At 55.3% G+C, this 27,345-nt stretch overlaps 1 protein-coding gene across 2 annotated transcripts; it reads right to left on the reverse strand.

The window, feature by feature from the left end:
• Window positions 1-27,229, reverse strand: SEMA7A (semaphorin 7A (John Milton Hagen blood group)). Of its 2 annotated transcripts, none has more exons than XM_009278848.1 (14): window positions 27,109-27,229; window positions 11,366-11,499; window positions 10,390-10,440; window positions 10,000-10,095; window positions 9,500-9,584; window positions 8,833-8,943; window positions 7,389-7,528; window positions 6,837-7,015; window positions 6,523-6,631; window positions 5,638-5,836; window positions 3,821-3,936; window positions 3,035-3,186; window positions 2,415-2,482; window positions 1-2,005 (listed from the first exon to the last, which is right to left on the reverse strand). In XM_009278848.1, the coding sequence occupies exons 1-14, from the start codon at window positions 27,218-27,220 to the stop codon at window positions 1,659-1,661; spliced, it is 1,899 nt and encodes a 632-aa protein (XP_009277123.1). In that variant the 5' UTR covers window positions 27,221-27,229; the 3' UTR covers window positions 1-1,658. The 2 variants fall into 2 exon arrangements, with proteins under 2 accessions (XP_009277123.1, XP_009277122.1); XM_009278847.1 differs by having other exon boundaries at window positions 1-2,008.
• Window positions 27,230-27,345: the final 116 nt, after the last annotated feature.

The following is a 27,345-nucleotide window of genomic DNA, read 5'->3' on the forward strand; positions in this document are numbered from 1 at the left end:
TTTATTTCAACGATCACATTCTCACTTTGGTCACAGCTCTGAAAGGTTTTTTTGGTAGCTGTTGTGTTGTTTGTTTTTTCTCTTCTCTAATTTGAACCCACTTTCTATAATATTATAAAATTATACAAGTACAGTAATCACCAGTTGATAATAAATAGGTATTTGTTAGTTCACAAAGTTAAAGTGCTTTGAGAAGGGATGTAAGAAGCTCTATCCTAGATTTGGGAGGGGGGGGTTCTTGGAAATGTAGTGCAGTAGGAAGTTCTGGCCTGTTGTCCGTAGTCTGCGGTCGCGAGATGCACGTGGCATCTCTCCCCCTTGCCAAAAAGACCCCTCGGGCACTCCTGAGTGTCTCCGAGCAGGCACGAAGCAGGAGCTGTGCCGCTGTGACAGGTTACTGGAAGCATGAGATACGATGCCCCCTCCGTTGCACGGCCCGAGGCCGGGCGTTTCGGCGGTCAAGAGGGCTGGGAAAGGCTTGGACAAGGTGTGGGATCACCCCTTGCACACAGGCACGGGGAGAGCATCCCGTTTTTCACAGTTTAGTCTTGCTCAGAGACCTCAAAGCCCAAGGGAAGCAAACCCTGGTCCTCCCCTGTCCCCTCACTGCAAGGGAGAGAGGCAGATCTGCTCCGGGCGGTGGGGACAAGCCCCAGCGCCCCTGAGCCCGTCGGCATCGCCCTGAGATCAACAGCCTGCCGCCTCTTTCCCTGAGGAAGCCCGGTCCCTCTCCCGGAGGAGAGGTGCTGGGAGCAGGGGCTGCCTGCTGCCCACAGATAAATGCCCTTAGCTGCCTGCAGAGGATTTGTGCATTTAAAACTCCATCCCAGGGCCTCCCGGGTTTGGTTTGGGCTCTGCTTCCGCCTCCCCTTCCGTCTTCCTTCCCCACGCCCCAAATCTAGTCATCCTCCGAGGCTTTTCCATGCAAAACGCTAACTTTGTGCCTGCCCTTGCCTGCAGGTTTCCAACACTAGTTCCCGACCTCCCTCCCATGTCAAAGCCAGCTGTAAATAAAAATAATAAACCAAACCCTAAAACCCTTCCAGAGCCCAATTCTCCAGACCAGAACGGGACCCTCGTGTGACACTGGGAGCATTCCAGCTGCTCGCCAACCCAAACAGACATTAGCCACTAAGAACTTGGAGGCATCAGTCCCCGCTCGGAGCGAAGCACAGATCAACCAGTTAGAAAGGCCAAGGGCTGGCTCCTCCTCTTCATCACATGCACGTTCCCAAAGAGAGGAGTCATTGTGCCCTGAGGATCAGTGCATGCACATCGGCAGAAGTCCCCTGAACATCCGCACCCAGGGTAGGCTCAGGACGATATTCAGTACAGAGCTACCAGCGTGGGCTCGAGGAGAGGCTGACGCCACTCCCTTCACGCTGCTGGGTACTGTGAACGTCCCCCGCGTGTTAGGGTACCCTTCCCTCCCTGCCCCCAAACCCCGCTCCATCTGGCCCTGCAGTCGCATCTTCCTCGCCATGATCCTTCCACCAAGGCCAAAGATGGAGGGGTTGCTGCCCGGGACCCCTTTTGGGACAGTCAAAGATTAACGTCCAAGGAGCGACTAAGAGAATGGGGATCTCGCCTCGGGAGCGGACAGCAAGTGCAGGAAGAGCAGCGGCAGCCAGGACGGTGGGAACACAGTCCTGTCGTGTTCAGTGGAAGAGCTCCACCAACACCACCATCAGGAGCAGCTGCAGCCAAGAGCCAAACGTCATGGTGGCCTGGCCCTTCTGGGACATGAACCTGAGCTGGTTCACCAGGCGCTCCTTCACCAGAGCCTGCTTGAAGCCGTCCTCCTCCGAGATGCAGACATAGTGGCCGTAGTGAATGTGGCTCACGTTCTGGATGAAGTGGAAGCAGTCCTGCTGGGGGTGGGTGGTGTTGCAGGTCTTGATGAGGCTGTTGTTGTGGTACCAGTTGTAGGTGGCATAGTGGGACTCGATGGGACAGTTGAGGTAGTAGCGGGAGAAAGGGACGACTGTGATGTTCTGATAGTCATCTACTGGAAGAGATTGAGAAGGGGGGGGGGATGAGACAGGCATCTCCAGGAACCACCGATTCCCCCACAAGTCTGGAGGGAAGAACAGTTGGGGTCGATGGGGACATGTTACACGGCCATTTAACGACAAGGGCAGGGCCTGACCCGCGCCTGGTGAAGTCCATGGGACTCTTCTCCCTGGACATCAGCAAACAGAGTTTGAGCCCTCTCAGCCAGCTCAGAAATACATTATCTAGCGATTAACTCCAAGCTGAGACTTGCTTGCTGTCTTGGTCTCAGCATGGTCATTCCCAGTTCCCCAGCAATGAGTTGCAACACCCGGCACAGCCCGTACAAAGACCTGAGAATCAGTCACCCTGCCCCAAACACCCCCTGGATAAATGGCCTACAGCTCAAAACCTTTACATACCTTCCTTAATATCCCCCTTTTGGCACTTTCCTCGCCACGGGTCCAGGTTCAGGTTCTGATGTACCTCCCTAGCAGATGGGAACAAGCATTAACAAAGCACTAACGTCAGGGAAGCAGCGCTGCAGGGCTAGGAAAGGAATCGCCCATACGAGATGCGGTGGATCAGATAAGGAAGAAAGTTTAAACACCTGCTATTACCTGGGTAGGGAAAAACACACCCCACACTCCCACTTAGGAGGTTGGTGGAAGACAAACACGAGACCCAGCAGCTCACCACAATCAACTGCTTTAAACAGCATCACAACCAGCAGGGCGACACACATTTCTAACAGCAAAAGACGGGCTGGGTGCTCAAAACCCATTGACCTCTCCCTCCCCGGAGCAGGGGTGCTGCGGGAGGGACGGATCCCTGCAGAGGCACAGTTTTTGGGGACGGCACAGACGTCTGCGCTGTTACTGCCTGGACACGATGGGCTCATCCCTCTCTGCGATGGGAAGATGGCCTCAAAACCACGTGCATCCCTGGCCAGGAAGGGGAATACTGAGGGTCTGGGTATTTCTCACATGAAAGCAACCGGCTGAAGGTGATGGAGAAACAGCAAGCTGTCGGTGCCACGTACCGGTTTAGATAAACTGACTGACAACTCCCATTGAACCACCCGCAGTACGGGTCCCTCGCCAGCAAGCAGCTGTCACAGTTGTTGCGATACACGCTGCACATGTCCATGGGTATCTCCATGACTTTGTTTGTTGAGCCGACGTACAGCATCGCCTGCAGGAGGGAAGCAGAGGGGCTGATCATCTCGGCACCGTGTCCCAGTGCCACCTTACGAGTGTCTAGCACTTCTCCTGCAGCTTCACTGTGATGATGGGGTGGATTTCACCAGCGGGGCTGGTAGGTCTCCGGGCAATGCAGTCGTATGTCCCCTGCAATGCAGGGGAAGCAGCCATCCTTCCCCCACCAGCCCTGTGTATAAATAAGTTTGTTCCATCAGTGGCAGCAGCGTTGTCACCTCCGGGATGGAGCACCAGCGCTGTCTGACAGCTCATCTGCCAGCAAGGCTGGACAACGAGAGGGAAACTGCAGAGGGAAGGGAACACTGTGCTGGGATTTGGCCCAGGGAGCAAACAGCCTCGTTCTTCCCTCGCCTCCAGAGGGGAGGAGGTGTCCAAAAAGCTCCGTTGCCCACTGACCATGCAGAGAGTTACCCAGGACTGAGGACATCAGCCCAGCTGTTAGGATTTAGCAAAGCACGCTGCGGGACCCCCCCACAAACCCACCCGGAGGCTACTTCCAGATCCAGGGGCTGTCATTAAACCATCTGTCCCTGCCTCCCCTGCTGCCTGCTTTTAAAGCTACAGCCCGACCCACTGTTTTCCTTTCTATGGAGCAGGCGGAGACCCACCCTCTTGTGGTCCAGGATCATAGACTGGATCGGATCCTTCTTTGGGAAGACCTGGAGCTCCATGATGTTCTGCACCCCGTCCGGCAGCTCCACGATCTTGTGGATGGATCCCTTGTCTGGAAAGAAAGAGGGGAGAGCCCTGATGAAGCCTGCTGAGAGCAGAAAGGTAAGGCAGAGGGGCTGCAGGCAGGGGTGGGGAAGCCAGGCAGAGAACCAGCTCTGCCTCCAGCCCTCCCTGTGGCAGACAATACCCACTCTGCAGAGCCAGGCTCGACTGGATTCCTGAAACCAGCCGCCCAGAGAAGACAGGACCTTTCTCAGAAGGAGCCTGCTTGCTCTGCTGGGAAATCGTCCCCCAGACAGTAGTGTTTCCCACAGCAGAGCCTTGTCATCCTCCCAGCCAAGAGCCACGAGGAACCCATTTCCCCATTGCCCTTCGGGACTCGGCTGTGCCTGCTTTGATCAGCTGCGCCTGTAACAGCCTCAGCAAGAAAAACCAACCGCTCTCGAGCTCCGCTCTGCTTTGATCACTGGCCTGTTCTTGCGTGAGCCTCATCTCACCGCTCGCCTGAGGCTGAAACTTGGGGTTTTGCCTTTCTGTTTTTCTAACTAAACTGACTCCCCTCCCCAGCTAAACGACTCCAAACTGGTGATTTAAGAAAATGAGTCAGTTTGGTGGAGGGGTGGAAAGGCAGATCCTGAGGGAACAGGGCTCAGGAGTCCTCATTGTTTACCCTCTTTTAGTACTTGCATGTTTTCCCCTTCCCAAGTAGTCGCTCCTTTCTCCACCATCAACCAGGGGGAGGTGAAAGATGTGACCACAGGTCAGGCAGGGATTAGGACCCGCCAGGTGCTGGCCCTTGCCTCCGCGCCCGCCCCAGCGAGGGTGGGCAGCTGCCCTGCCAAGCCCTGCATCCTGGAGCAAGCTCCCTGGCGGGACTCTGCAAGGCGTTAGCTGCATTTAAGCTACGGCTTTTGCAAGATAAGAACAATCTGATCTGAGCGTGCGTGGGCCCTAATCCAACCCAGGCCACCTACTGAGAGCCGTTTGCATTTTTTTAATCACAGATTAGGAAACAAAAGCCCCAGAAAGTCCCTCCACAAGTTCCAGTGAACAAATGCCAGCACAGTGCAGAAAAAGGGGTGAGCACAGCTGCAGGGAGCAAGCAGGCGAGAAAGGGAAGCGCTGGGTTAGGGACCTTTGCACCTTCTGAGCAGCGAGTAGCTGCACTGCGTGGGAACCCAGGCAAGCCACCTGGCTGAGCTGGCCAACCTTTTGCTCTCCATCCCGTTCACCTGCAGCCGAATTGCCTTGGCCCAGCTCCGCAGCATCTCCGGCTGCCCCAGGACCACCGGCAGCTGTGATCAGCTGGCTGCGTCTCCAGCCAGAGGTCCTGGCCTCGGAGGGAGTCTGCACTGCTGCACTAGAGCGAGCGGGGACAGGAGATGACAGAGTGGGTCCCTTGGCAAAGGATTTCTGCTTGACAGTGTAAAGCTGCACGTGGGGAGAGCTGTGCTACCCCTCCCTCGTCCTAAAAACACTTGGCCTGAGACCACAGGCTGAAGCAGCCCAACTGGGTAAAATCCCACGTGCTGGGATTCTGCTTTCAGCCTGTCTTCGCCTATGCAGCCAAATGGGATGTGTTTAGCTGTACTGGGACTTGGCAGCTCTTTTCTGCTTGACAAACATATGCCAAGCTGGGAACACAGCCCCCTGCTTCCCTCTGCACTGGGGGTCTCGTCTGCTTCCCTTGGGTTCCCTGCCCTCGAGGGGAAAGCAAACTCCGGAGAACTCCAGAGGGAATGGTTCCCAGTACCTGTTGCCAGATACAGCACGTTGTAGCGGTTTCCATCACCCGCAGAGACCTCGTGCACCCCGATCTTCTGGTAGCGGTGCTTGTTGTGGAATAAGGGGCTCTTGGTGGGGGAGAGGGGCTCCACCCGGTCCTCCACCTCCGGGTGGCTGTCCGCTATCTTGAAGGTCTCGCTCGGGGTGTGCTGTCCAGAGGAAACGCACTGCGGCAAGAGGGGACAAAAGCCACCGTCAGAGTCAGACAGGTCCCTGAGGATGAGGCTCGAGGGCAGGAGAGCAAGGCAGGGCACAGCATGGGTATCTCAGCCCCGAGAAGGATACCCAGGCACGCGCACAAGCCTGCCCTGGGTGTAAACACAAGCCCTGGGGCTGCTGTGATTGTGCTTGTGCCAGGTCCTACCAGCGATCTCCCCTGCAGAAGTTGCAGTTCAGGAGACTCACGCCCTGTCACCGCCCCAGAGCCTCCCCCCACCCTGCTGTTTGCTGCCAGGTCAGTGATGCACCTGTAACCGCAGGGCTGGGCTGCAGGTTGGCTCGGCGAAACCCGCAGGGTTAGCAAACACAAGGCAAGACATTGTCCTCCAGCCTCACACACGAGAGCTCACAGACCTGTTTGCTGAGGCACGTAAGAGCCTGTCTCCCCTTGCTTTCTCTGAAGGCATTGGACCTTATCCAGCCTCCTTTTGTTTCCGGCAACAAAGCTCAGATCCTTCCTGCAGTGCCTACAACCTTCCTCGCTGCCCCAGCTCTCACCTGGCTGCTCAGTGGCGGAACCGTCCCCTCACCTGCCCCAGCTACTCTAACAACTGCAGTGGCAGAGCAGGGACCTGCTCTCCTGGCCTCGGGAGGCCTCTCCACTTCATGTGGGCATCTTTTATCACTCACTCACTTGCCCAGGCTTGATCTCTGGGTTGGGACCATTATAGCCTTTGAGTTTGGATGTCCGAAACACGTTGTCAATGTCCCCAAAGGAATAGACGCAAACAGCAGAGCTTCCCCTGCGGACAACGAGACAAAGAGAGGGTCAGGGAGACATTGGCCATCACCCCTACGTCTGGGGCATGGCTGCGTGCATCGCGCCTTCGCTGACCGCGTCCACTCTGGCTGTTTTCCACCCACGTGCTTGCCAGAGAGACTAAAGGGCTCAAAGAAAGGATTTGGCCCATGGGACAGGACATCCCCCCGTTTTGCAAAGACCCTCACCAGGTGTTCGTGAAGAGCCCGTAGACTTTGGAGTGCCGCCAGTTACTCGCAGGGACAAAGAAGACATCTTGCAACCAGTTGAAGTTGCCCTTGGTGACTGGGTCGACACAAATCAAGCTGGCCTTCAGAAAGGTGGTCCACTTGGAAGCAGAGAGCGAACTGGTTCCCCCTTTATCTTCCTGGGGGAGAGGGAAAGCAAGGGAGTCAGGGTTTGGCAGAGAAGAACACAAAGTGCCCTCCTGCCCAGCATCTTGGATGGATAACCGGGGGATGCTCCAGAGGTGTACTTGATGCTGGTTACTGCAACAATCATGTACCTCTCTAACATCCCAGCGAGACAGAACAGGGCTTTCTCTCCCCTACAGGCAAGATGGGAGCCAGAGGATGGGAAGGCCAAAGGACATGGCCGTATCCCACACGAACTCTGTGGCAGAGGAGAGAATTGAGCCAGAGGGGCCAAATCATATGCCGATAACACCACATGAGCTGGCACGTCCATTTGCCACCCCTGTAACACTCTTGCCTCCCCACCATACACTGTTCCTGTGGTACCTTACACAGCTGGGCCACTCGAGAGATGTTTCTAGGGGCCTCAGGACTCTTATCCGGGTTGTCTTCACGAAAGAAGTAGTAAATCTTGTCCTGGTGAGGCTCTTCGTGCCTTAATGTGGTGGCTTTGACAAACTGCGGGTCTGAAAAGGGAAGCGAGCCATCAGAAAACCTTGGCCTGAACACACACGTTTCATCTGAAAAGCCACCAGTGGGGACCAAACCAGCGTGCTCTGTAGCTAACCACTAACCCTCAGACAAGATGAGGGTGCTCCCGGCAAAGGACAGGTCCGAGCCCATGCTCTACACCTGGACCGGTGCATTACACCAACAACCGCTCTTCACGTGCCACCTTCCCAGTGGGTTCCCCTTCCTCTCCCCCCTGCCCAACTCCACGCACCCGTTCCCTTGAAGGGCAAGTCCCCAGAGCCCGGTGAAGCCTCGGCTGCTTAGCAGCAAAGGAAACCTGTTCTCCCTTCTTGCGCAGCGGAGCTATTATCGTAGAGGAAGGCTCCCTCGGTGGGAGCAAGCTGCACTGTTGTTTGTGTTTGCCGTGGAAAACCCAATGATGCTCTTCCTATTAATACATCACTGCCATAAAGGGCATCCCCAGCAGCGGCAGGGTCCCTCTGAGCATCGTTAGCTGGCGTCCCCATGGCAGGGAGTTCTGTGTAAGCAGGGGATCAGCCTCGCGGCTCTGGGTCTATCAGTTTTGTTTGCTGGTGCCTTGGTTGCCCCCTCCATTGCCCTTGCATGCACAAGTTCTGGTTTGCCCTTGTGTCATTTTGATTTGATTTTTTTCTTCAGCCAGGGGTTCAATAATCTCCCATTTCCCAGTGTCACTGGGGAGGCTTGGGGGAAGGCAACGTAATAAGCTCATGGAAACCGAGGAGGGTCCTTCCTCTCTGTTCCCCACCTGTCCCATGCACAGCCCAACATGTTCCTCCTCAAGGTCTCACCCTGGCTGGGGATTTGGAAAGAGTCACTGCCCGGAGTGGAAGTTGTTCTTCCTGTTTCCACCAGCTGACGGGCACCTTTACACAACCGTATTTCCTTCCAGCATCTGACAGGGGACTTGCCGCCCATTTCTCTCCATTTCCCCATCTCCTCACCCTGAGCAAGAGGAACTTACTTGTCAGTTGTTTTCTCCCAGAAGCAAAGAGGTGAAATTCCCCCAGCTGCCAGCAAGAGAGCTGGAGGGAGCCGCTGGGTCCCTCCTCGCTGGCATTGCGGACGAGGACTAGATCAGCCCTCTCCGCAGCTCAGCTCTAGGGGTGACCAAACCCAAACAAGAAGCTCTGGAGCTGCACCCCAGCTGGGCAGAGAGGATGTACCCCTCCAAGCTGTGCTTATGGCCCACAGTTGTGGGCTGACAAAGAGTCCAGCTGATCTGCCTGGAGGGGCAAAGCGGCGGGTCCCACGCCTTCAGGATTTCCCCTGTACTTACTCTGCATCACTGTGTCACTTGTGTAGAGCTCTCCACCCCCTCTCACTCGGCGGAAACGGGGTATCTTGCCGTTCTGCTGGCTCTTCTTGATGGTGGAGTAGATGTCATGACCTGTGGGATAGGAAGGCTTATTTGCAGCGGGCTGTTTCTGGAGGGGCAGGAGGGTTCGTGAGAAGAAATCAAAGAACCAAGAACTCTCTGGGCACATGGACTCACAGAGGCAGTGGATACAGGTCAAGAAACCCAGTCCTCACTGCCTAGGACTGAGCAGGCCTGGCAGGATTCCCCCAGTCCTTTTCCTTAAAGAGTGGCAGGGACAGATTCTTGCTCTACCTTTGGGAAAGATCTATATCTGTCCCTCTGCCAGGTCCAGAGCAGTGGAGTTACTGCAGGACCCTCTTTCCCTGCTGTTTCCATTGCACTCTACCCTCCTGCACAGAGACTCAACCCCCGTGCCCTGGACAGGAATAAACAACCCTGTGCCATGCTCTGTCCTACAAGGATGTGCATTTTGATAAGGCAAAAGCAAGAAGCTTTAAGGCCGATCGCCAGCTAGAGCAGAGGGACAAAGCCCTTGGAGTAGCCTCAAGGTGCCCCTTTTTTTTACAGAGAGCCCAGCCTTCCTGCACAGCACTACGACTGAAAATATGGGAGCAGTCAGACTTACCATCAACGACGACGAGGGTATTCGAGTCAGGGGTGAAAGGAGCAATACCTCTCCCATCCCACGAAGTGCTCTCCTTTCTCTGTGTCTGGATAAGGACAGAAATAGTCCCTAAGCGTGATCAGTTCAGGGAAGGCAGGGGAGCCAGGTGCCCACATCCACCCCTGGGGCAGGAGGAAAGCAGCTCTCCTTGGCTGGCACAGCCCAAATGAGGGAACGATGCAGCCCATCATCGAATGGGCCAGGCAGAGCCCCTGCTGCAGGCAGGAGGTGAGGAGAGGGGGGCCACGACAAGTGAGCACGGAGGTGGCCCATGCCGACCTCTGATCGTGCGGGCTGTCCCATGCTGTCACGATAAGCTCCTCGAGGGAGCTGGCATTTGGGCATTTCAGAGCACTCTGAGAAGGAAGGGGGGATCAGGGCACCATTTTACAGATGGAGATAGCACAAAACAAAACAGCAAGTGCTTTGCTCTGGTCCCATCACAGGCGGCCACAGCATACCATGTTCCAGCAGGTGGGAGCGCAGGCGCCGGTCCCACACACTAACATCCCATCTCCATACTTCTCCACTAACGTGAGGTAATTTTTATTGTCCTTCTGCAAGAGAAAGAAGAGGAGCATGAGCAGCTGCGAATGGCAGAGCACAGCCCCACAGCTCCAAGCCCACAGCACTACCAAGCACACTGCTATATGGCTTCCTAGCTTTTTCATGGGTCTTAAAACCAGAGGAGGAAACTAGCATCATCTCATCTGATCTCCTGCTCCACAGGCACTGGAGGTCTTCACCCAGAGAGAGCACGTGAGGAGCATACACAGTTCCTTCCCCAGCAGTCCCCCAACCCTCGCCCATCCAGCTGTTCCACATGCTGTTCCACCACAGGTAGGACCTACCAAACTCCCAGGCATCATGCACTGTCCCTCATTTTTCACTGGGAAGTCTTCCTAGGATAAAAGAGAAAGAGATACGCTTTAATTCCTTCCCTCTAAAAGCCAACCGACATGGGCTCAGCCCCATGCGCTACATGCTAGCCACTCTCTTCACAAGAAGCAAAGCAAGCACGTTGGTGAGAAGGTCATTAAACACTACAACGCAGCCCTTTTCCCCACCTCAGCGTTTGAAAAGGCTGGGGGAGGCTGGGCTGGACCTCTCAGGCCCTTGAGGGGATGGGGAGAAGTGGGGATGCAGGGCCAAAATGGCAGGCATGACTGGCAGCCAGCCTGGGCTGCTCTCCAAAGGGTTTCGGGAGAGGGTCTGTCGTTGTGGGGAGTGGGGTTCAACAGTGGGTGGTGTCCGAGGGTTGAGACACATGAACCACACTGTTCCTGGGAACAAGAAGGGAAGTATCTGGGCCCAAACTTCAGCAACCGACTTGTTTGAGAAGGACAAGAAGGGGTCATGAGAAAGCCAACTGGAGGGCTTTCCTGCTGTAAAACTCAGTGCCCAGCTGATCCAGAACGTCCTGCTTTTGAGGAAAAGCAGCCTGGGCTCCGACAATGGAAAGGGATGGGAACATAGCTTCTCCCCAGTGACATGAGTTTGAGCACCCCTTCTCACACTAAAGAAAGGGTCCCTCACCGGAAAAATCCTCCCTTTGGGGCAGCAAAGACCTCAGGAGGATCACAGCCTGGGAAGAACCCACCCACAGCTTGTGTAGGAGACTTTCCCCTTGCTGCAGCCATTCATCATACCGACGTTGCGCCTTCCCGGACGGATGGGGCAGGCTGGGCAGAGACCAGACCCTTCCAGGCCTGACTTCGCTGCTGGCAGAGACACTGAGCAAGGTAGCAAGCGTTTGGGCTGTGAGACGGATGCTGGACACTTTCTTATAGGGCTCCAGGGCTAAACTTGTTAGCAGAGCATCCTTACCACGTAGTTCTCATAGGTTGCAAAGTCGTAGTAATAAAGCTTTCCCTCTCCCCCGATGTAGATGGCTGAGCTGTTTTCTTTATGATAGAAGACCGGGTACTTCTCACTCCTGGGAAATGCATACTCTTTCGCACCTAGGAACAGCACAGAGGAGACACAGGTCAGGGAAACCGCAGCTGACTGCGGAGAGCCCCCGCAGCCAGCTCAGGCTGATCAATTCCCTTTCCGTGTCCTCGGTGCGAGTGATGAGAAAAACAAGGACACGGGGCTGGGGGCCCTCTGGCATGGCTGGCCCAGCACCAGGCAGGCAGGGAAAGGCAGCTCCCAGGCTCAGAGCTGAGCTATTTATTGTTCCCTTGGCCCCAGGAGAGCTACACAATGGAACAGCCCCACCTGGCCCCTGCAGGTGATGGAGGAAGAGGAGGAGGAAGGGAAACTTTGCTGCAGGAGCTCTTGCAGGAGACCAGAAGCTTGAAGTGACTTAGAACTGGCTCTGCAGCAGCCAAGAGGGCGCTACCTTCCCACCTGCTCTAATGGCCGAGTGCCTCCTGCCTCCCAGCTTTGAGCTAAGGGCTCCCTCCCCTCTCTGGCCGTCCTCTGACAACCACTCCAGGCAACCGCCTCGTAGATTTGGCTCCTGCATCCTCTTGCATTTAACATGCCTGCAGCTTTTTGTGCCCTGCCTTGGGACCTTGCACAGGCTTAATTGGAGCTGTGAATTCTTATCTGGCTGAATGGGAGAGGAGCTGCTGCGCTGCCTTGCAGCTGGGGGTCAACCTCCCCGTGCCCATGGGGTAGATCATCGCCCACCAGCCACAGCCCAGCATCACACCTCTCCTCGCCAGCCTCCAGCTGCACCGTCAGCACCCTCCCTCCAAGGGCCAGGAGGGATGGACAGGGTTTGGAGGTCCCAGGCCAGAGCCCACAGGTGACAGGGGAAGGGTGCACGTTAAAGCCGCAACTCACAGGCTCCACACCCCAGACGTGAACAAGAAGCGAGCTGCAAGACCTAGGACCCACGTCACAACCGGTTGCTCCAGATGGGAAGCATTCCGGGCCCAGCTGGGAGGAAGAACTGCCTGTTCTCCCCTCTTTCACCTTCTGGCTTTTCCTGCTCCTCTTTTCTAAAAACATCCTCCCTTCCCCTCTGCGTTGCCAGCTCAGGTGTGGGAGGCTGGCCCTGCACCGCAGCGCAGTTGTGAGCCTCCTCCCCTGGGGCTTTTGCTGTCCCTCAATGGGGTCCGCTGGTCCTGCATCCCTCTCCGGGATGGTGCAGCCACATCTGGGCAGCTTTGAGCAGCTGTACCGGGGCCCAGCTCCGCGGCAGGGTGCAATGCACGTGGCACATGTGCACTGCCGTACGCTACCCTGTCCCCTACCACAGTTTGCAGCAATGACATGAGAGGGATTGCTCCTCCGAGGGGGAAAAGTCTCCGATCAGGACTGACCTCTGCTTAGCGCGACAGGGCACTTCGTTTTCATCTCTCCCTCTTTTCCCTTTTCCAGAGAAGAGGGGGCCTCTCTCCTGGCAAGTGCTGCTGCTCCCAGCAGACAAAGGCTGCGTCTGCCTTGGGAGCTGGCTGCCTGCACAGACAGGCAATTAATCAGTGGCACGTGTCCCTCTATTTATAGGGGCACTTGGCAGGACAGGCAAAGGACAACCTTTGCACAGTCCAGCACTCCCCCTCTGCCCGGAGCATGCCGCGCAGGGGTCCCGCCAAGGCTCCACAGAGTCGAAAGTAAAAAAAGACTTATTAGAGGTCACTGGGGCTACTGAATGCCTGCTTGATTTGAGGCTTTTTTCTCCACTTCACTATGCTGGTCGCACCTCCTCAGGGTCTCTAATCCCTGCGGGGTTAAATGGCACCCAGCCAGCAAGGCTTTCCCATCACCAGCTTGGCTAACGGGGGATGCCGCCAGCCACCACCTGATGGAAAACCCTGCCAGACCCACAGGCCGCTGTTTCACAAGGGCACCTGAGCCGCAAAGACAGAGGGTGGAGGTGTGCCATGGTACAGAAATGATCCCTGCCCTCCAGGCTGCCGCTTCTCGCTAACGCATCACCTCTGGGCTGCCCTTCCCTTGCACCGTGGGATGGAGGCCGTGGGGCTGCATGGCAGCAGGGGGGGGGGATTCGGCAGTCAGGACCCCACACCCAGGAAAGCCCCGCTGGCCGACGCATCACCTCGGCTGCCCTTCCCTTGCACCGTGGGATGGAGGCCGTGGGGCTGCATGGCAGCAGGGGGGGGGATTCGGCAGGCAGGGACCCCCAGCCAGGAAAGCCCAGCTGGATGACAGTCCCTGCCTGCTCCCCGTCCCCTCCCTGAGCATGTGCTTTGCCTGCTGGAGAAGCTGGCGTCAAGTCTTTTCAGAGTGACTCTGCAACTCATTTGCCTAAGTGGCCCTACAAGCAGGATGCCAGCCGAGCATGCCAGCTAGCCCGGGCACAGCACCAGCCACAGACTCAGTCTATGCCTGCCGGGAAGGAGAGGACTGATCCCCTTTTCACCAGCCCCCTTCCCAGCAGTCCTCAAAATCTCCCTCTTGGCCCAACCTGCGGAGCAGGCAGGCAACAGCCCACGCACACGGGAGCCCCTAAAGCCCTTCTCCCCTACCCAGCTACCGCTGCCAGCACAACCCATCACCAACATGTCGCAAGCAGGTCTGGCCAGACTTCAGCAAACTTTGCTCTTGTTTTTAAACCTCCAGCCTGGCCCCTAAATTTGCTGCTAATCCAGGAAAATATACACCTGCAGCCATTCCCCACTCCTCTTCCTCCATCTCACCCTTTTGCGCACTTCAGCCCCACGTGCTCCTTCGGTTTCGTTTTGAGGCTTTTTCACAACACTGCCTCTTTCTTAAGCTCAGTTCCGAGAGCCGTGCCAACCTGCAAGGACACACTTCTCTCCAAACAGCCAGAAACAAACAAGCCCAAAACAATAATTTGGTTGGCGCCAACGTATTATTTATCCTACTGCTCCCCGGGGACTGCACTGAATCACTAAGCTGAGAGTAAACAGCTCTGCTAGCCAGGGCCCAGAAGCGTGTTTGCGGCTCCAGCGCTGATTTAACTTGATCTGGAAGGGAGCCTCTTAAAGGTGTTTCCGTGAGCGAGTACCGGAGTCCCTCTGCCTCCGCATCAGCCCTCTGGCTGACCTGCAAAGCTGGCCTTCAGCCCCGGCTCTGCCTTAAACAGCTCGGCTTAGGCAAGCGGTTTGATCCCCTTCGCCTCTGCTTCTCATCCGGCAGGACTGGGGGGAGCTGCCCTGCACCCCCAGACCAGGAGCCTGGGGTGTAAATGGCTTCAAGAGCCAGGGATGACAAGGCAGAGGGCATCTAATGGCCCACACTATGTCCCCAAAGAAGGGGACATGCCTCTCCTAGCAAGTCCAAGGCTGCTTTTGACAATACAAAGAAAGGCTCGCCCCCCGGGAAGGGGGAAGGCACGACCTTGCTACCACCCTCCCTCCGAAATCAAGTCCGGAGCTTCGGAAGACACAGGGCTCATTTCCAGAGCCTCGCTAACCCCGCCAAGTCCCTTTGCCTGGCATTTACTGCAAACCTCACCGTCAGCGCACAAGTCAATGGCACAATTGTCAACTGAAATGCTAACCCCGGTCCGGAGGAATGAATGGGAGAAAGAGCGGCTTTGTGCTTTGCAGGCGAGATGGAGAGTACCGCACCAGATTGAAGAAGAAGAAAAATATTAAAGGAGGGAGAAGGAGGAAGCCCGGTGCATCTCGAAAGGATGCCTGCGGGGTGAGGTAATGGAGGACGAGGGAAACGAAGAGGGAGATGCTCTGGATGAGATGAGGGCAGGGAGGCCTGTCCTAAACACACAGAGCAACACAGCTAACAGACGGAGCAATCCTGCTTCCCATCTGATAGGGTGAAACGGGCCTGCCTCCCTAGACACAGCTTGGGCAAATCCAGCTTTAATGACACACCGAAGGGCTCTCTGGCTCCCTTTGGGTCTAGAGGCCCCTTCAGAAAGGCACCAAGAGCCTGGGCAGAGCCTGGCCCTCCCCAGCATCACAGCAAGGTCGGGCTCCCAGGGCATCCCAGAGCTTTGTGCGGGGGGGGGGAACGTGCCCCCCACCTCCAGAACAGGTGTCCCACTAGAGAAGCAGTGTGGGCGCGCAGCCTTGTTGCAGGCAAACTCAACAACCCAGCTCTCACCCCGGCTGGAGGGCTGACTCGGCTACAGCACTCCTTCTCTTCTCCACACTCCACCATTCCCTGGTCTGGCAGCTGGCTCCCGCATCCCAGACACTCGGCTTAGTCACCTGCTTGCACGGCTCCCAGCACCAGTAGCGGGCAAGTCTTTGCGCGTCTACAATTCACTGATGCTGGGGGAGGACTACATCTCCCTAAAATGGAGGTGATGGTTCGAATCTGCTCTGGTGCCAGCATTTTAAAATAAGGAACTGAAATAAAGCTTGGGAAAAATAAAAAGGGAAGGAGGACGAGATAAGAACCTGCTGCTTCTTGGGAGCGGCGCTGATGTAGAGGAGAGGCAGATCCTTTACTTGCTGCTCATAAAACCCTTGTTAAGTGGGACCCCCTTTGGAACATGGAGGGGAAAACAGGCAGGGTATGGGCTTTACCTGCTCCCTGGCACTACCCGCTCCACACCACGGGGCCTGTGCTGCCCTGAGCGGGGGAAGTTCCTTTAGCTAAGCTGCCTGTGTTCTCCCAAACTCTCCTGCTGCCGCCATATGATGGGGACACAGGGCTGGGCCACCCACCAAATGGCAAAACGGGATTTAAACCTGTGCAGCGCCGGAGCTCGCCACTGCAGCAAACGCAGCCAAGTCTCCGGCGCTGCCACACTCCCCGACGCCCAGGCAATCCACCCGGCAGCCCCGGGAACTCTTCTCGCTATAACATGTTATAACGCTGTCAGTCACAGCATGCTCCAATCACCGCACTAGTCGGATCATTTCCCGGTTGCCTCCTCCTCCTCCTTTCTCATTTCCCCGGTTTTATATCCTCCTTCCTTTTTGAATAGACTGAACAGATTACGACCTTACTACCAGCATGTCTCCATTGCACCTGCCACACTCCCCGACACCCAGGCAATCCACCCGGCAGCCCCGGGAACTCTTCTCGCTATAACATGTTATAACGCTGTCAGTCACCACCGTCACGCGTCCTACCCTCCTCGGCACGCCGCCGATGACACTGCCACCTGCTCTGCTGCCTGCAGGTCTGACAGCAAGCATGCTCCTGCCTGAATCACCGCACTAGTCGGATCATTTCCCGGTTGCCTCCTCCAAACAATTTCTCATTTCCCCGGTTTTATATCCTCCTTCCTTTTTGAATAGACTGAACAGATTACGACCTTACTACCAGCATGTCTCCATTGCAATTCGATTGGGATTCGCTCTGACGGCAGAAGGAAAAGCTGCCTTCTCGACGCTGACTCAAGGACTGGCAATGCGGGGGTTCCCCTGGGTCGCGTCCCCTACACCTGTGCCAGGAGTCCTTATCTCCCAGCAATGCGGGCCCGGCTGTGAGTCAGGGCTGACTGTGCGCTTCCAGGCTCCTGCATATCATTCCGCTTTTGGAAACATGAGAGCCGTCTCGACTCGATAACGCCGATCCCTCTTCCGCTCCCGCTTCCCCAGCGCATGCAGGATGCATGACAAGCAGCCCCGCAGAGGTAGATCAACTGCTTTCCTTTAAGGGCCGGGAATGCGATGCAGGCACAGTGCCTTAGTCACCCACTTTGGGGTCAGGACTCCCGGTCCCAGCTCTGACATCACTCCGCAGTGGAGTTCCAGTTTCACTGTTCCTTCAGCCAAGACCGGGAGGACAATCCCTGGACTTCCCACCTGCTTGGCCAGATACCAGCCCCGGGAGCCCCACCAGCAGATGGTCCCCTCTAAGGGGAGCATGGGAAGTCACAGCACCCACCCCAGAGGGATGGAGACACCCCACGGGGCTGCCGTGGGTCCCCTCCATCCCTGGGGGAAGGACTGGACTGAACCACACTGCTCCCATCCAAGAGCCACGCGCCATCTGTCTCCCCAGCTCTGCCACAAGAGCCAAGCTGCATTTTTTTTTAAGATTATCTATAAATTCTACGTTGAGACATTTCGGAAGGAGGAAGTATGCCTCCGGGGAGCCGCTGTGCTCACCGAGCGGCTAGGTTTTCCTTCCCCCCTGACTTTGCCCAAGGGGAGCAATGTCATACAAGGAAACCACAGTGGGGCCGGGGAGGTGCTCCCCAGAGCCCCGCTCACCCACCAGCCGTCCCCTTCCCGGGGGATGGATGCCTCGAGCAGTCTGACGGGCTTCTGGGACCCAGCAGATCCTGCAGCGATGGGGTTTTTTATAGGAACAATTTGTCTCTAGATGAGATGACCCAGGAGGGACACTCAGGGGGGGTTTGCCACAGAGTAATTGAAGGGCTGTGAGTTGCAAGGTCTCCAACACGCCACCAGCCAACACGCCCCGCGGAAAATGATATGCTTTTGCAGGAGGGGTTTCTGAGAAAGGGGTGAAAAGGCAATACAATGTGGGAAACCACTTCCTTCTCACTGCTCACGAAAAAACCTGGCCCGTTGTTCCCTCCTCTCCCCGGCTTACACCACCAGGATGCTGCCGAGGGATTTAGCTGCACCCCTGGGAGCCGGGATCCTTACAGCCACCTCTCGGCGCTGGGGAAGCAGTGGCACAGGCTGAATGATCACCCCTCGGGGAACATAGCTCGGTGCGCGGGGCAGCCCCGCACCATTTCGGTTCAACCTATGCTCCAACACCAGTCATTTCTCAAAGAAAGCAAAATAAAAACAGCAGAACCAATACAGCCCCATCCCCTATAGATTTCTATCCTGGACCCTTAAGAGCTCCCTCCAGAGCCCTCCCAGGGCCAAATATCATCCTTGTTCCCCTTTCACTCCCTCCCTGTCCCCTACCTATTCAACTTGGCACGAGGTAGCGGACTGGGAGCATGGCCTTGACCTGGTGCCCATCAGCCCGGTGGCTGGCGCATCTCAGAAGGGGTTTGTGCTGCCTGCCTTCCCCTCCTGGTCTCCCCTCTCCCCCCCGCTGTCTTTTCAGGATGCTTGGCAGGGACCCCCCAAAACTCCACTGCAGTATTAGTCTGCCACGGGCCAAAAGGCCTTGGTGAGCAGCAGCGGAAACCAGGCAACCAGAAAGAGTGCTAAAAATGTCTCTTGCTGAAGTGTGACCAGACACAGACACACGTGTTTCCTGCTTCTTAAAGCCCTCCGTGCTTTCCTAGGGGCCACACAGCTCCCTGCCACGGGGAGACCCCCAGCTCATGCCCATGTCCACTGTGAGAGCCTTACACGGCAGCCACGCTGCTTAATTCTCTCCTCTTCCTGCCCCGAGCGCTCAGCACAAGCAGGAAAACCGCTGATGAAACACAGGTACACTTATTTCTAGTACCGACTGCCAGCATCCGAGAGCAGTCACCGGCTGTGACCAGCAGCTCTGGAAAGGGCAGGGTCTGGAAAGCAGATCAAACAAGGCCTGTTGCAGGCATCTCCTACGTATTTCACAACCGAGACAGCCTCTCCCACCGGGGCAGGGCAGGACACTGCCCAGGTAGGGCAGCAACGCTGAGGTCAGAGCAGCTGCCTTTGCTTTAGCCAGACTCTCCCACAGATGCATCCCAAGAGCACGTGGGTGTCCTGAAAGGATAGAGTAAATAAAATGGTTTCCCAGTGAAGGCAAAGTGCTTTCTCATCAGCCCAGGGCGGGTAAAAGCCCTGACCGTAATTTTCCCATGCCCTCCATCCTGTAGGAAATGTCGCAGTTCGGTTCCCGAAAGCAGCACAGCTCAGAGCGAGGGCTTGGGCTGCGTGCTGCCTTCCCTTTCATTTTCCATCTGTGACCATTGTCCTTCACAGGGAGAACCAGTGAGCCCAGCATTGGGCAATGCACAGGCAACCCACAGGAGACTGCAGAGGATCAGGGGAACATACAGCCCTGAACCCTTGCTAAGGGGTCCATGTGCTTGTGGGAAACCCAGAAGAAAGAGAGGTGTGAAAGCACGCAGGGAGACATGCAGCTGGGAAGCCCGCATTACTCAAACCCAGACCTGACTGCCTTACACATTTCACTCCTCTTTCTTATTTTAAGTTCACAGCAAGTCGGAGTGACAAATTTGATCTGTTTGGTATTTCTCATTCTGTCTCTCCCCCAAGACAGTTTGGAGACAAGTAGCATTTAATCATCTGCCAAGAAACTTCACGCTATCTTTTCTCACACCCCTCCCCGACTGCTGCCGACTCCCTCTAAGCACCCCTCCAAAGGAAAGAGCAAGGCCATGGATATATCAGTAACATCCACATCCTCTCCGCAGTGGGACTTTTCCACCCTCGGCCAAGCTACATTCCCCGCTGCCACCACGCGACGCTGCTTGCCTTTTCTCTGGCTTCTTCCCCAACCGCTCCCCAAGACCCTGCAATCACAGGGTGCTCATGCGGCTGCTTTCTGCTGCCCTCGAGAGATCCCTGCCATCAACAGCAAAATGCTCCGGAGCAGAGGAAACAATTCAGCCCGCATTATTGGGAATATATCCTACAAAAGCTCTCAGCCTGTGTGCAATCCAAATGCCCGGGAGGGCCGCGCGAGCACAGAGGAAAGGCTCAAGCTCCCAGAATACACTCTAACTAGACAAATACGCTTTTTTAGAGTTGCACTACAGAAGGCCAATATTCTGGTGCATTAACGATTTCTACTCTATTTCTGGTAAGCTCCGGAGCGCCTTGGCAGCAGGCAGCAGTATTCAGCGCAGGGATGAGCGAGGGCAGGAAGAAAGAGAAAAAAAACCTCCCGGTTTGGTAACCCAGCTGCTGGGCATGGGCATGCTTGCTCAAAAGCTCTTCTGAGAGCTACGCAGCCTATATCCCCTTCGCGAGGGGCCTCCAAGCCGGAGCCAGAGCCGGCAGCGGTCCCAAACGCCCACTCGGCAAGCAACAAGAGAGACCCCCTAACCCGCAGCCGGGAAGGAACAAGCCTCGACTTCAAAGCCTCTGCCATCAGGCAGGGCTTCGTGAGCACAGGCAGCGCTGCAGGGCTCCGCTTACCCTCTTAAAGGCTCAAACCAGAGTGCTTCGTGCTCCAGGAAAGATGGGTTTCTCCTTTTTTAAACACAAAATGACTGTATGACAGGCATGGCAGTGTTTTCTATGCATGCTAGCACATTACCAATATCCCCCGGCCCCCCCTGCATGCTCACACACACACCCCACCCCCCCAAAATTATGCAGCACTGAAGCCTGTGTCACTGCAAGATGATTTCAAGGGTGCAGCTTGTCATCTAGCAGGTACGTTCTTCCCTACCAGCCCTGAAGCCGAGCTGCTTGCTGCACCCTAAGGATTGCCGGTGCTAAATTTAGAGCCAGGTTTTGTTACTTTCCAAAAGCCGTTCTCTGTAATGACAGTCCCGAGCTGTGTAGTGTTCCTGCTGGAAGCTGGGGAACTTTGGCCTGTGATTATGGTATTTTATTATACGGTCACTGGAACAACGGCAGAGCAACAAAAGGATGCTTTTCGCAGGAGAGCTGCTATCTGGAGAGCACGGCTGCCCCTCCCACTGGGAAGATCAGTTTCCAGAGACTGATTTATCATAAAAAGCCTCCCAGAATAAAAATTGCCCTGAGCACCTCTATGCACATCCACCAGCAAAACAGCCGCTTTACCTTTCAGCTTAATTGGCAGCCATCTCCCACCTCCCTGCTGCTGGTTAGGGCAGGGCAGCCGAGAAACCCTTCTCGGGCACATGCCCTCTTCTCCCAGCCCAGGGGAGGCTATCCAGGAGGTGGGCATGGGGTGAGGGGACCTGTGCAGTCCCCTGCGGAGCCTCCAGCCTCTGCAAAGGTTTAAAGGTGGGAAGAGAAATCCGTGGCTCCGGAGCGAGGATGAAGTTTCAGTTCCCTACAGAAAACAGATGAGATTATGCACGCAGCAAAGGGACTTTCTCGCTAGATTGGGAAGGGCCCTGTCACGCTCTTTGCAGCTCTCCTGCCTGCTGCTGTAGGCTTCCCACCCCTGTAAAAAATGTCGGCTAGGTCTCAGCCCTGCAGCCTTCTGGATTTGTGCTAGGGAAGACCACGCAGACCTTCCTAGCATCCCCTTTCTGCCTGCTTGACCCCCACCAGCAGGGACACACAATATCCATTCTTCTCACGTCCATCTCTGGCTGCAGCGCCGCATTACTCAGACTTGGAAAGCCAAACCACCGCGTTACAGTCAGTCATTTGAAACCAGATCAGATCAGACTTTCCAAAACTTGCGTTATCCAAGATACGAGCTAACCCATGGCCACGGTTGTTGTGAGCAGCCCAAGGGCAAGTGTCTGGCTAGGACTGTCCATGCATTCCCCAAGGAAACTCCTGCAGCTCCTTAAACTTGCGATGCCCTCTCCCTCCCAGTCCACGCATGCCCAATAAAAGCGAAGAATTCAACCCAAGTGGGTAATTAGACACGGAGCCATTGCTGCAGGATGCTGACACCAGCCAACAGGGTTCAAACTGGGGACTGGATATTTATAGCACTAGAGAACCAGAGCTATCATTAAAGGCGATATTAGGTTTATTATACGAAGCGTGTTGCTCCAGACTTAAGCTACCCTGAAATTAGTAGAGATGGTAGGAGATGCTTCCGCATCCAGCTCCTGTGGCACTCTTACAGCATTTCCCTGTCACACCAGACGCCGGACGTACTTAGACACAGCCTACTACATCGGGTGGAGCCGGGATTGAGAAGAAAAGAGTGCCCAACAGGAGGAAGAAGTCCTATTCTTGGAGCAACCAGGAATAGCCGCACACCATAGGATGTAGCTCAACAGGAGAGAGATGGCTGCAAAACAAGCAATTTCCTCCTTCCAACTCACCTTCCAGCCCTTTTTCTGGATACAAGCTTCTTTAAAAAGCATCTTGTACTCACTACTTAGATTTAGTTTGCACTCGAGTACTCAGGCTTAGATTTAGTTTGTCCTGCTTTAAGGCACAGAGACGGACTACATCAACTCCGGAAAACCTTCCCAGGCCAATTTTCTGCAATTCTGACCCTGAATCAGCCCGAGGGCTGGCACAGAGCTGGGCAGCGGGTCAGCAATTTGCATCTGGCTCTCTTTCCCAGCCCTGAGCATTTCAGTGCAGCAGCCACAACTTCTATTAGTTCACCCATGCCTGTTGTTTTTGTGTCATGCTCTTGCAACAGGAGGTGGTTGTGATTCACTCGCTTGGTTTGTTTGGTTTGTTTTTCTTTTTCAATCTGCGCAGAGCAAAAAATCTTTTCAACCAACATTTTATGATACCAGCATCACCTACCCTGTGAAAATGAACCGTCTGCAGAAAATAGCGTTGCTGGGAAAGTGAGAAGCTTTCTCCTGGAAATGTTGATGCTCTGAGAGCTTCATGTGAAACTGTCCTACAGAGATGCTTCACAGCCATGGGGACCGTGGCTCCTGAGAAAACAGTGCCGCTGTCACCGAGGAGTAAAAGCTGGTGCTAGCACCACAGTCTCTCATTTTGCCGCCACTCCCAATCGGTACGAGTTTGGCCTCATCTCTGGTCAGCTCTCCTCTTCCCTTGCTAGCTGAACACAGCACCGTTGCACCGGTGGGCACGAAGAGCTCCTAGAAGAGCTCTTACAGCACTCAGAGGTGCTTGCCGGCACAGTTTTCCCATGGCAAGGAGAGGCAGCTGAGCTTGGCAAAGCCCAGGAGCTACTATTGACAGCGTGGGCAATTTCCAGGAACTGCCATTTCGACTCCCACCCCGTGACCCAGGGCAGGCTAGAGCCAGTTTACCCAGTCGAGGCAGCCAAGGGTCAAGTATATAATCTTTCTTTTCCCCTGCGGGACCTGCTTATCTTCTGTGGGCTACACACCAGCTCAGAACCTGTCCCCTCCAGCTTCCAGCCTCATCTGTTAATGAGAAAGAGGAAATAATTAGACTGTCAGACCCCATCCTACCCCAAGGTGTAAATGCAGCAGGCAACCAGAGAGGGGCTGTGAGTTTGTCTCGGATCTACGCACGTGCGAGTAAACAGGGACAAGACAATCTTAAGCACGGCAGTAGCTAAAAATTATTCCTGTTCTGCACCAAAGGCCCCAGGCTATAGGAGCCTGACCCAGCCCTCAGGCTCCTTGTTGTCCTCACTGCACTCCTCCGCTCTCCCGATGCTCAGTGACTTTCCGGTCATGAGCCAGCCAGCCTGGGATGCCACCCTCCTGCTCCGTACAGAGGGGCTGTATCTGCCCGCTCTGTCACCCGGACAGCTCTGCCCAGCCCTGGGACACAGCGGCCTCCGTCTCTGCGGATAGATCAGAAGAGTAAACACGATATCTGCACTGACAAGCAAAAGCTCAGTGTGGGATGTGGACGCACCTTTTTCAAAGCAAAGCCCAGCTGGTCAGCGTTTAGTTAGAAAAATACGTGGAGGCAGGGGGAGGACAGAAATAAAAGGGAAGATAAGCAAGAACACAGTCTGCAAGGTTGAAGCACTTGCTTCTGCGCCAGCCCAGGCTGCTAAGGCTGAACTCACTCCCACTCTGCAAATCTCAACCGATAAGGAACTTGCCATTTACAATCTGCCTTTGTTAGGAGGCAGTTAGTTACCCACTGGGGAGGGTAACAGCCAGAAGAGACCCTGACCCATCTGTGTGTGGGTCAGCTGCAAAGGGGGAAGCGGGGCAAAGTCCTTGTCAGTAAACAGGATCTTAAGCACTTTAGATACAGCCAGTGGTCTGGAGCTGACCTCAGCCCTTTGCTCCGAGTGTCCTTCCCCTCAGAGGAAGAAATCCTGCAGAGTCAGACGTGCTTTCAAACAACTGTGTACCCAGCCAGACCCGAGAGCCGGCCACCTGTGCCGGCTGCTGGGAGGGCTCCAGGGATCCCTCACCTGCCTTCGGTGGCAAATGCTCCCAAGCACGCGCTGAAACGGGGCTGATGTTGGGGAAAAGCGTGCCCCTTCCTTACCCGCTCCTGCACTGCGCTGTGGCATCAGGGAGGCAAAATAAAGGCAGATCAGCAGCTGCAGCCGAGGCCTCGGGGCTGGCTTTATATGCACTGCATCCACAGAAAGGCAGATCTGCAGAGCGTGGTGCTCCAGCCACCCACCGCCACGAGTCCAAGTCCCCAGGACTTGTGAAATTACTTAAACCCAGGCAGCTCCAAGCACCGAGACAGGTCAACTTGGTTTCTTTGTCTTCAGATCTGAGCTCAGGATCGTGCCACCTAAGCCCAGCTACCCTTTTTTCCCAGCTCGCAATGTCCCCTCACCTATTTCTTGCTACGAAACTGGACAACAAGGGACCGTGGGGCGAAACAGCAGAGTAGTTCAGGCTGCCTGCAGCAAGGCCAGGGCTCTCTCCCCGGCTCTGGTGGGGTGCTGGCGAGGAGAGCAAGGCTGAGAGATGAAAGGGCAGCTGCAGCTTTGCTCAGCACCAATTTCCTCCTCTCCCCCAGCGCCGCAGCCCAGGGAGGGGTCCCACACACGTACTCTTCCCTCCTGGAGAGAGCTGGGCTCCGGCCAGCACCAGGAGTATTTCCCTTCGCCCGCAGGGCTGTAACGTCTCTAGGTGTCTTTGCTGAGGCTGCCATACCTGGTGCTAGTGATGGGCTGTGGCATGTAAGAAATTTAATTACGTGAAGAGCTGCCAGCTCCTGCAGAGCCCAGGGCTGAGGCCAGCACTGCACCACGGCAAATGCAGCACACCAGGCCCAGCCCCGGCACGAACACCCATGCAAATGTCCCGCACTGCTGCTCTTCTCCATCCCCGCTCCCAGCCTCCAGGACCAGGGCTCGAGCCGCAAACCGAGCCCTGCAACACCGTCACCCCCACGGCAAGGGACAAGCTTCTATACGTGGATACAAAACAGCAGCAGTGTTTTGTATAGAAATAAAAGGGAAGATAAGCAAGAACACAGTCTGCAAGGCTGAAGCACTTGCTTCGACCTGCAGGTTTTACTAAAGATGCTGCCCTTGCCTTTCACTGCGCCTGGAGCACTGGGGAAGTTAAAGAGGGCTCCCTGCCACCCACCGCGTCCCCTTTGCCCCCGTCCCATTTCTTCACCCTCCCCCAAAGCCTCCTCTCCACCCTCCTCCCCACCCACAGACCCACTTCCTAAAAGGTAGAGGTTACGCCAAGTAAAATGCAATCTGTTAAATAGGACACGTGAGTGACTCTTAATGAGTGTGCCACACAGCTACCTCTGATACCTCCCTAACTGAAATCCCTCTCGGCCTATGTCCCAGCTAAGCTCTCGCTCAAAAGAAAGGAGAGAAACAGAGCTAAGCATAAGCTGATTCCCTTGCAGGGAAGTGTCCTAACACTAATTGGTTTCGGTGTTCCTTGGTGACAGATCCTTGCTGCGTACAATGCCGGGAAAGCCACCGTCTGACACGGATGCAGGGAAAGGCCAAATGACCATACTGCATGCGCATGCCAAGCACAGCCCACGGAGACGGGTGGAAATCAACCCCCCAGGTTTGCTCTTCCCCCTCGGCACAGTTTTACTCCAGGACAGGCATTTCCAAGCACACCAGACCCCTGTAATTCAACTTCCCCCCCCCACCTCCCCTAGGCGGCACAGGGGAAACGTCTATGGAGAAATACGTGACCCCCATCCTCTGTTCAGTCTCGGGCTCCATGCCTTCTCCCCCTCTTGCGTCCCGTTTTCTGAGCCGCTTCATTTCCCAGGTGAATAAAACAAATGACGCAATACTAGGAGCAACCTTTCGCTGCCCTCCCTGCCGGTGTCCCTCCCTTTTGTGCGACGGGCAGAGGCCACCTCCGAGCCAGGCACCCACCGCCCTCCCCTCTGCTCCTGGCCCTTCATCCGCAGGCAGCGATGGGCCTGAAGAAGAAGGCCATAATAAATAACGGCAGAAGAATAACAGATGGCGCAGAATAAACCACGGGAAATTCGTGTCCTCTGAAGTTGTCGGCGAATAGGAAAGACAGAGGAGCTGTTGTACTGCAGAGCAGCGTGAGATCCGCAGCTCAGCTGAACCCGCCGGCTTAGCCAAACACCAGAACCGCCGGGGACAAGCCGGTGTCTTTTGTTAAAGCCTCCCTGGAGGGTATTAGTCAAAAAGCTTGGAAGACACATGATAAAAACAGTAAACGTTAGTCTGCTCTTTTTAACACACGAAGCTTGGGCTGTGCTCTAAGCCTGCTCCTTGAAAACATTTCTTTGTTCGGTTTCTGCTAAGATCGGATCTGATTATAAGTCCTTGCGTGCCATTTCAGACATATATATTTTCTCAGAGAATAGAGATCTTCTGCAAATATTTACTCACAGAACTCATTTGCAGCTAACAGGGTAAGTACATCAGACAAACAAGAAAATTAACTGTATTGTGCAAATACACTTCTCCATTTCTCCCTGCAAGTTAGGGGAAATGGTTACTGCGTCTGTTTCAGGGCATTTTCGACAGCCTTTAATATACCCAGCTTGTAGGAAAATGTGTTTAGAATGTATAAAGGAAAGGACTTGGCAAGAAGAGGGATCTAAAAATTCAATTAAAAGCAACCAAGGAAGCCAGAAGCCCCTTGTGAGATCACAGGCATTTTAGCTCATTTTAACGAAAGCCAAAAGTCTCCCTGAAGAGACAAAAGAAATAAAAAAGACCAACTCTTCTCAAAAGACAAGACACAGGTAGAGAATACACGGCGCAGGGAGTAGCTGTCAGCTGCAGACACTGCTGCTGCCGCGTCTCAAGGTTGCAGCCGACCGCAGCCCGGGGCTTACCTTGCGGAGCTGTGATGATCCGGGGGTTCACCTTGGAGCGCCCCGCTGCCCACACGCCCAGCTGGCTGGCCCACAGGGCCACGAAGAGGGCAAGGGGTGACCTCCTGCCCATATTCAGCGAGCAGAGATCCTGAGCTTGTGAGGCTGACAGCTGCATCGCTTGCCTTATACAAAAGAGTGGGCAGCATCCAGCATAGCCAATGACTGAAACAGAGGGCGGGACTACGTTTAACTTGC

The sequence above is a fragment of the Aptenodytes forsteri genome, unplaced genomic scaffold, assembly GCF_000699145.1.
Source record: "Aptenodytes forsteri isolate BGI_AS27 unplaced genomic scaffold, ASM69914v1 Scaffold258, whole genome shotgun sequence".
NCBI classification, from domain to species: domain Eukaryota; kingdom Metazoa; phylum Chordata; class Aves; order Sphenisciformes; family Spheniscidae; genus Aptenodytes; species Aptenodytes forsteri.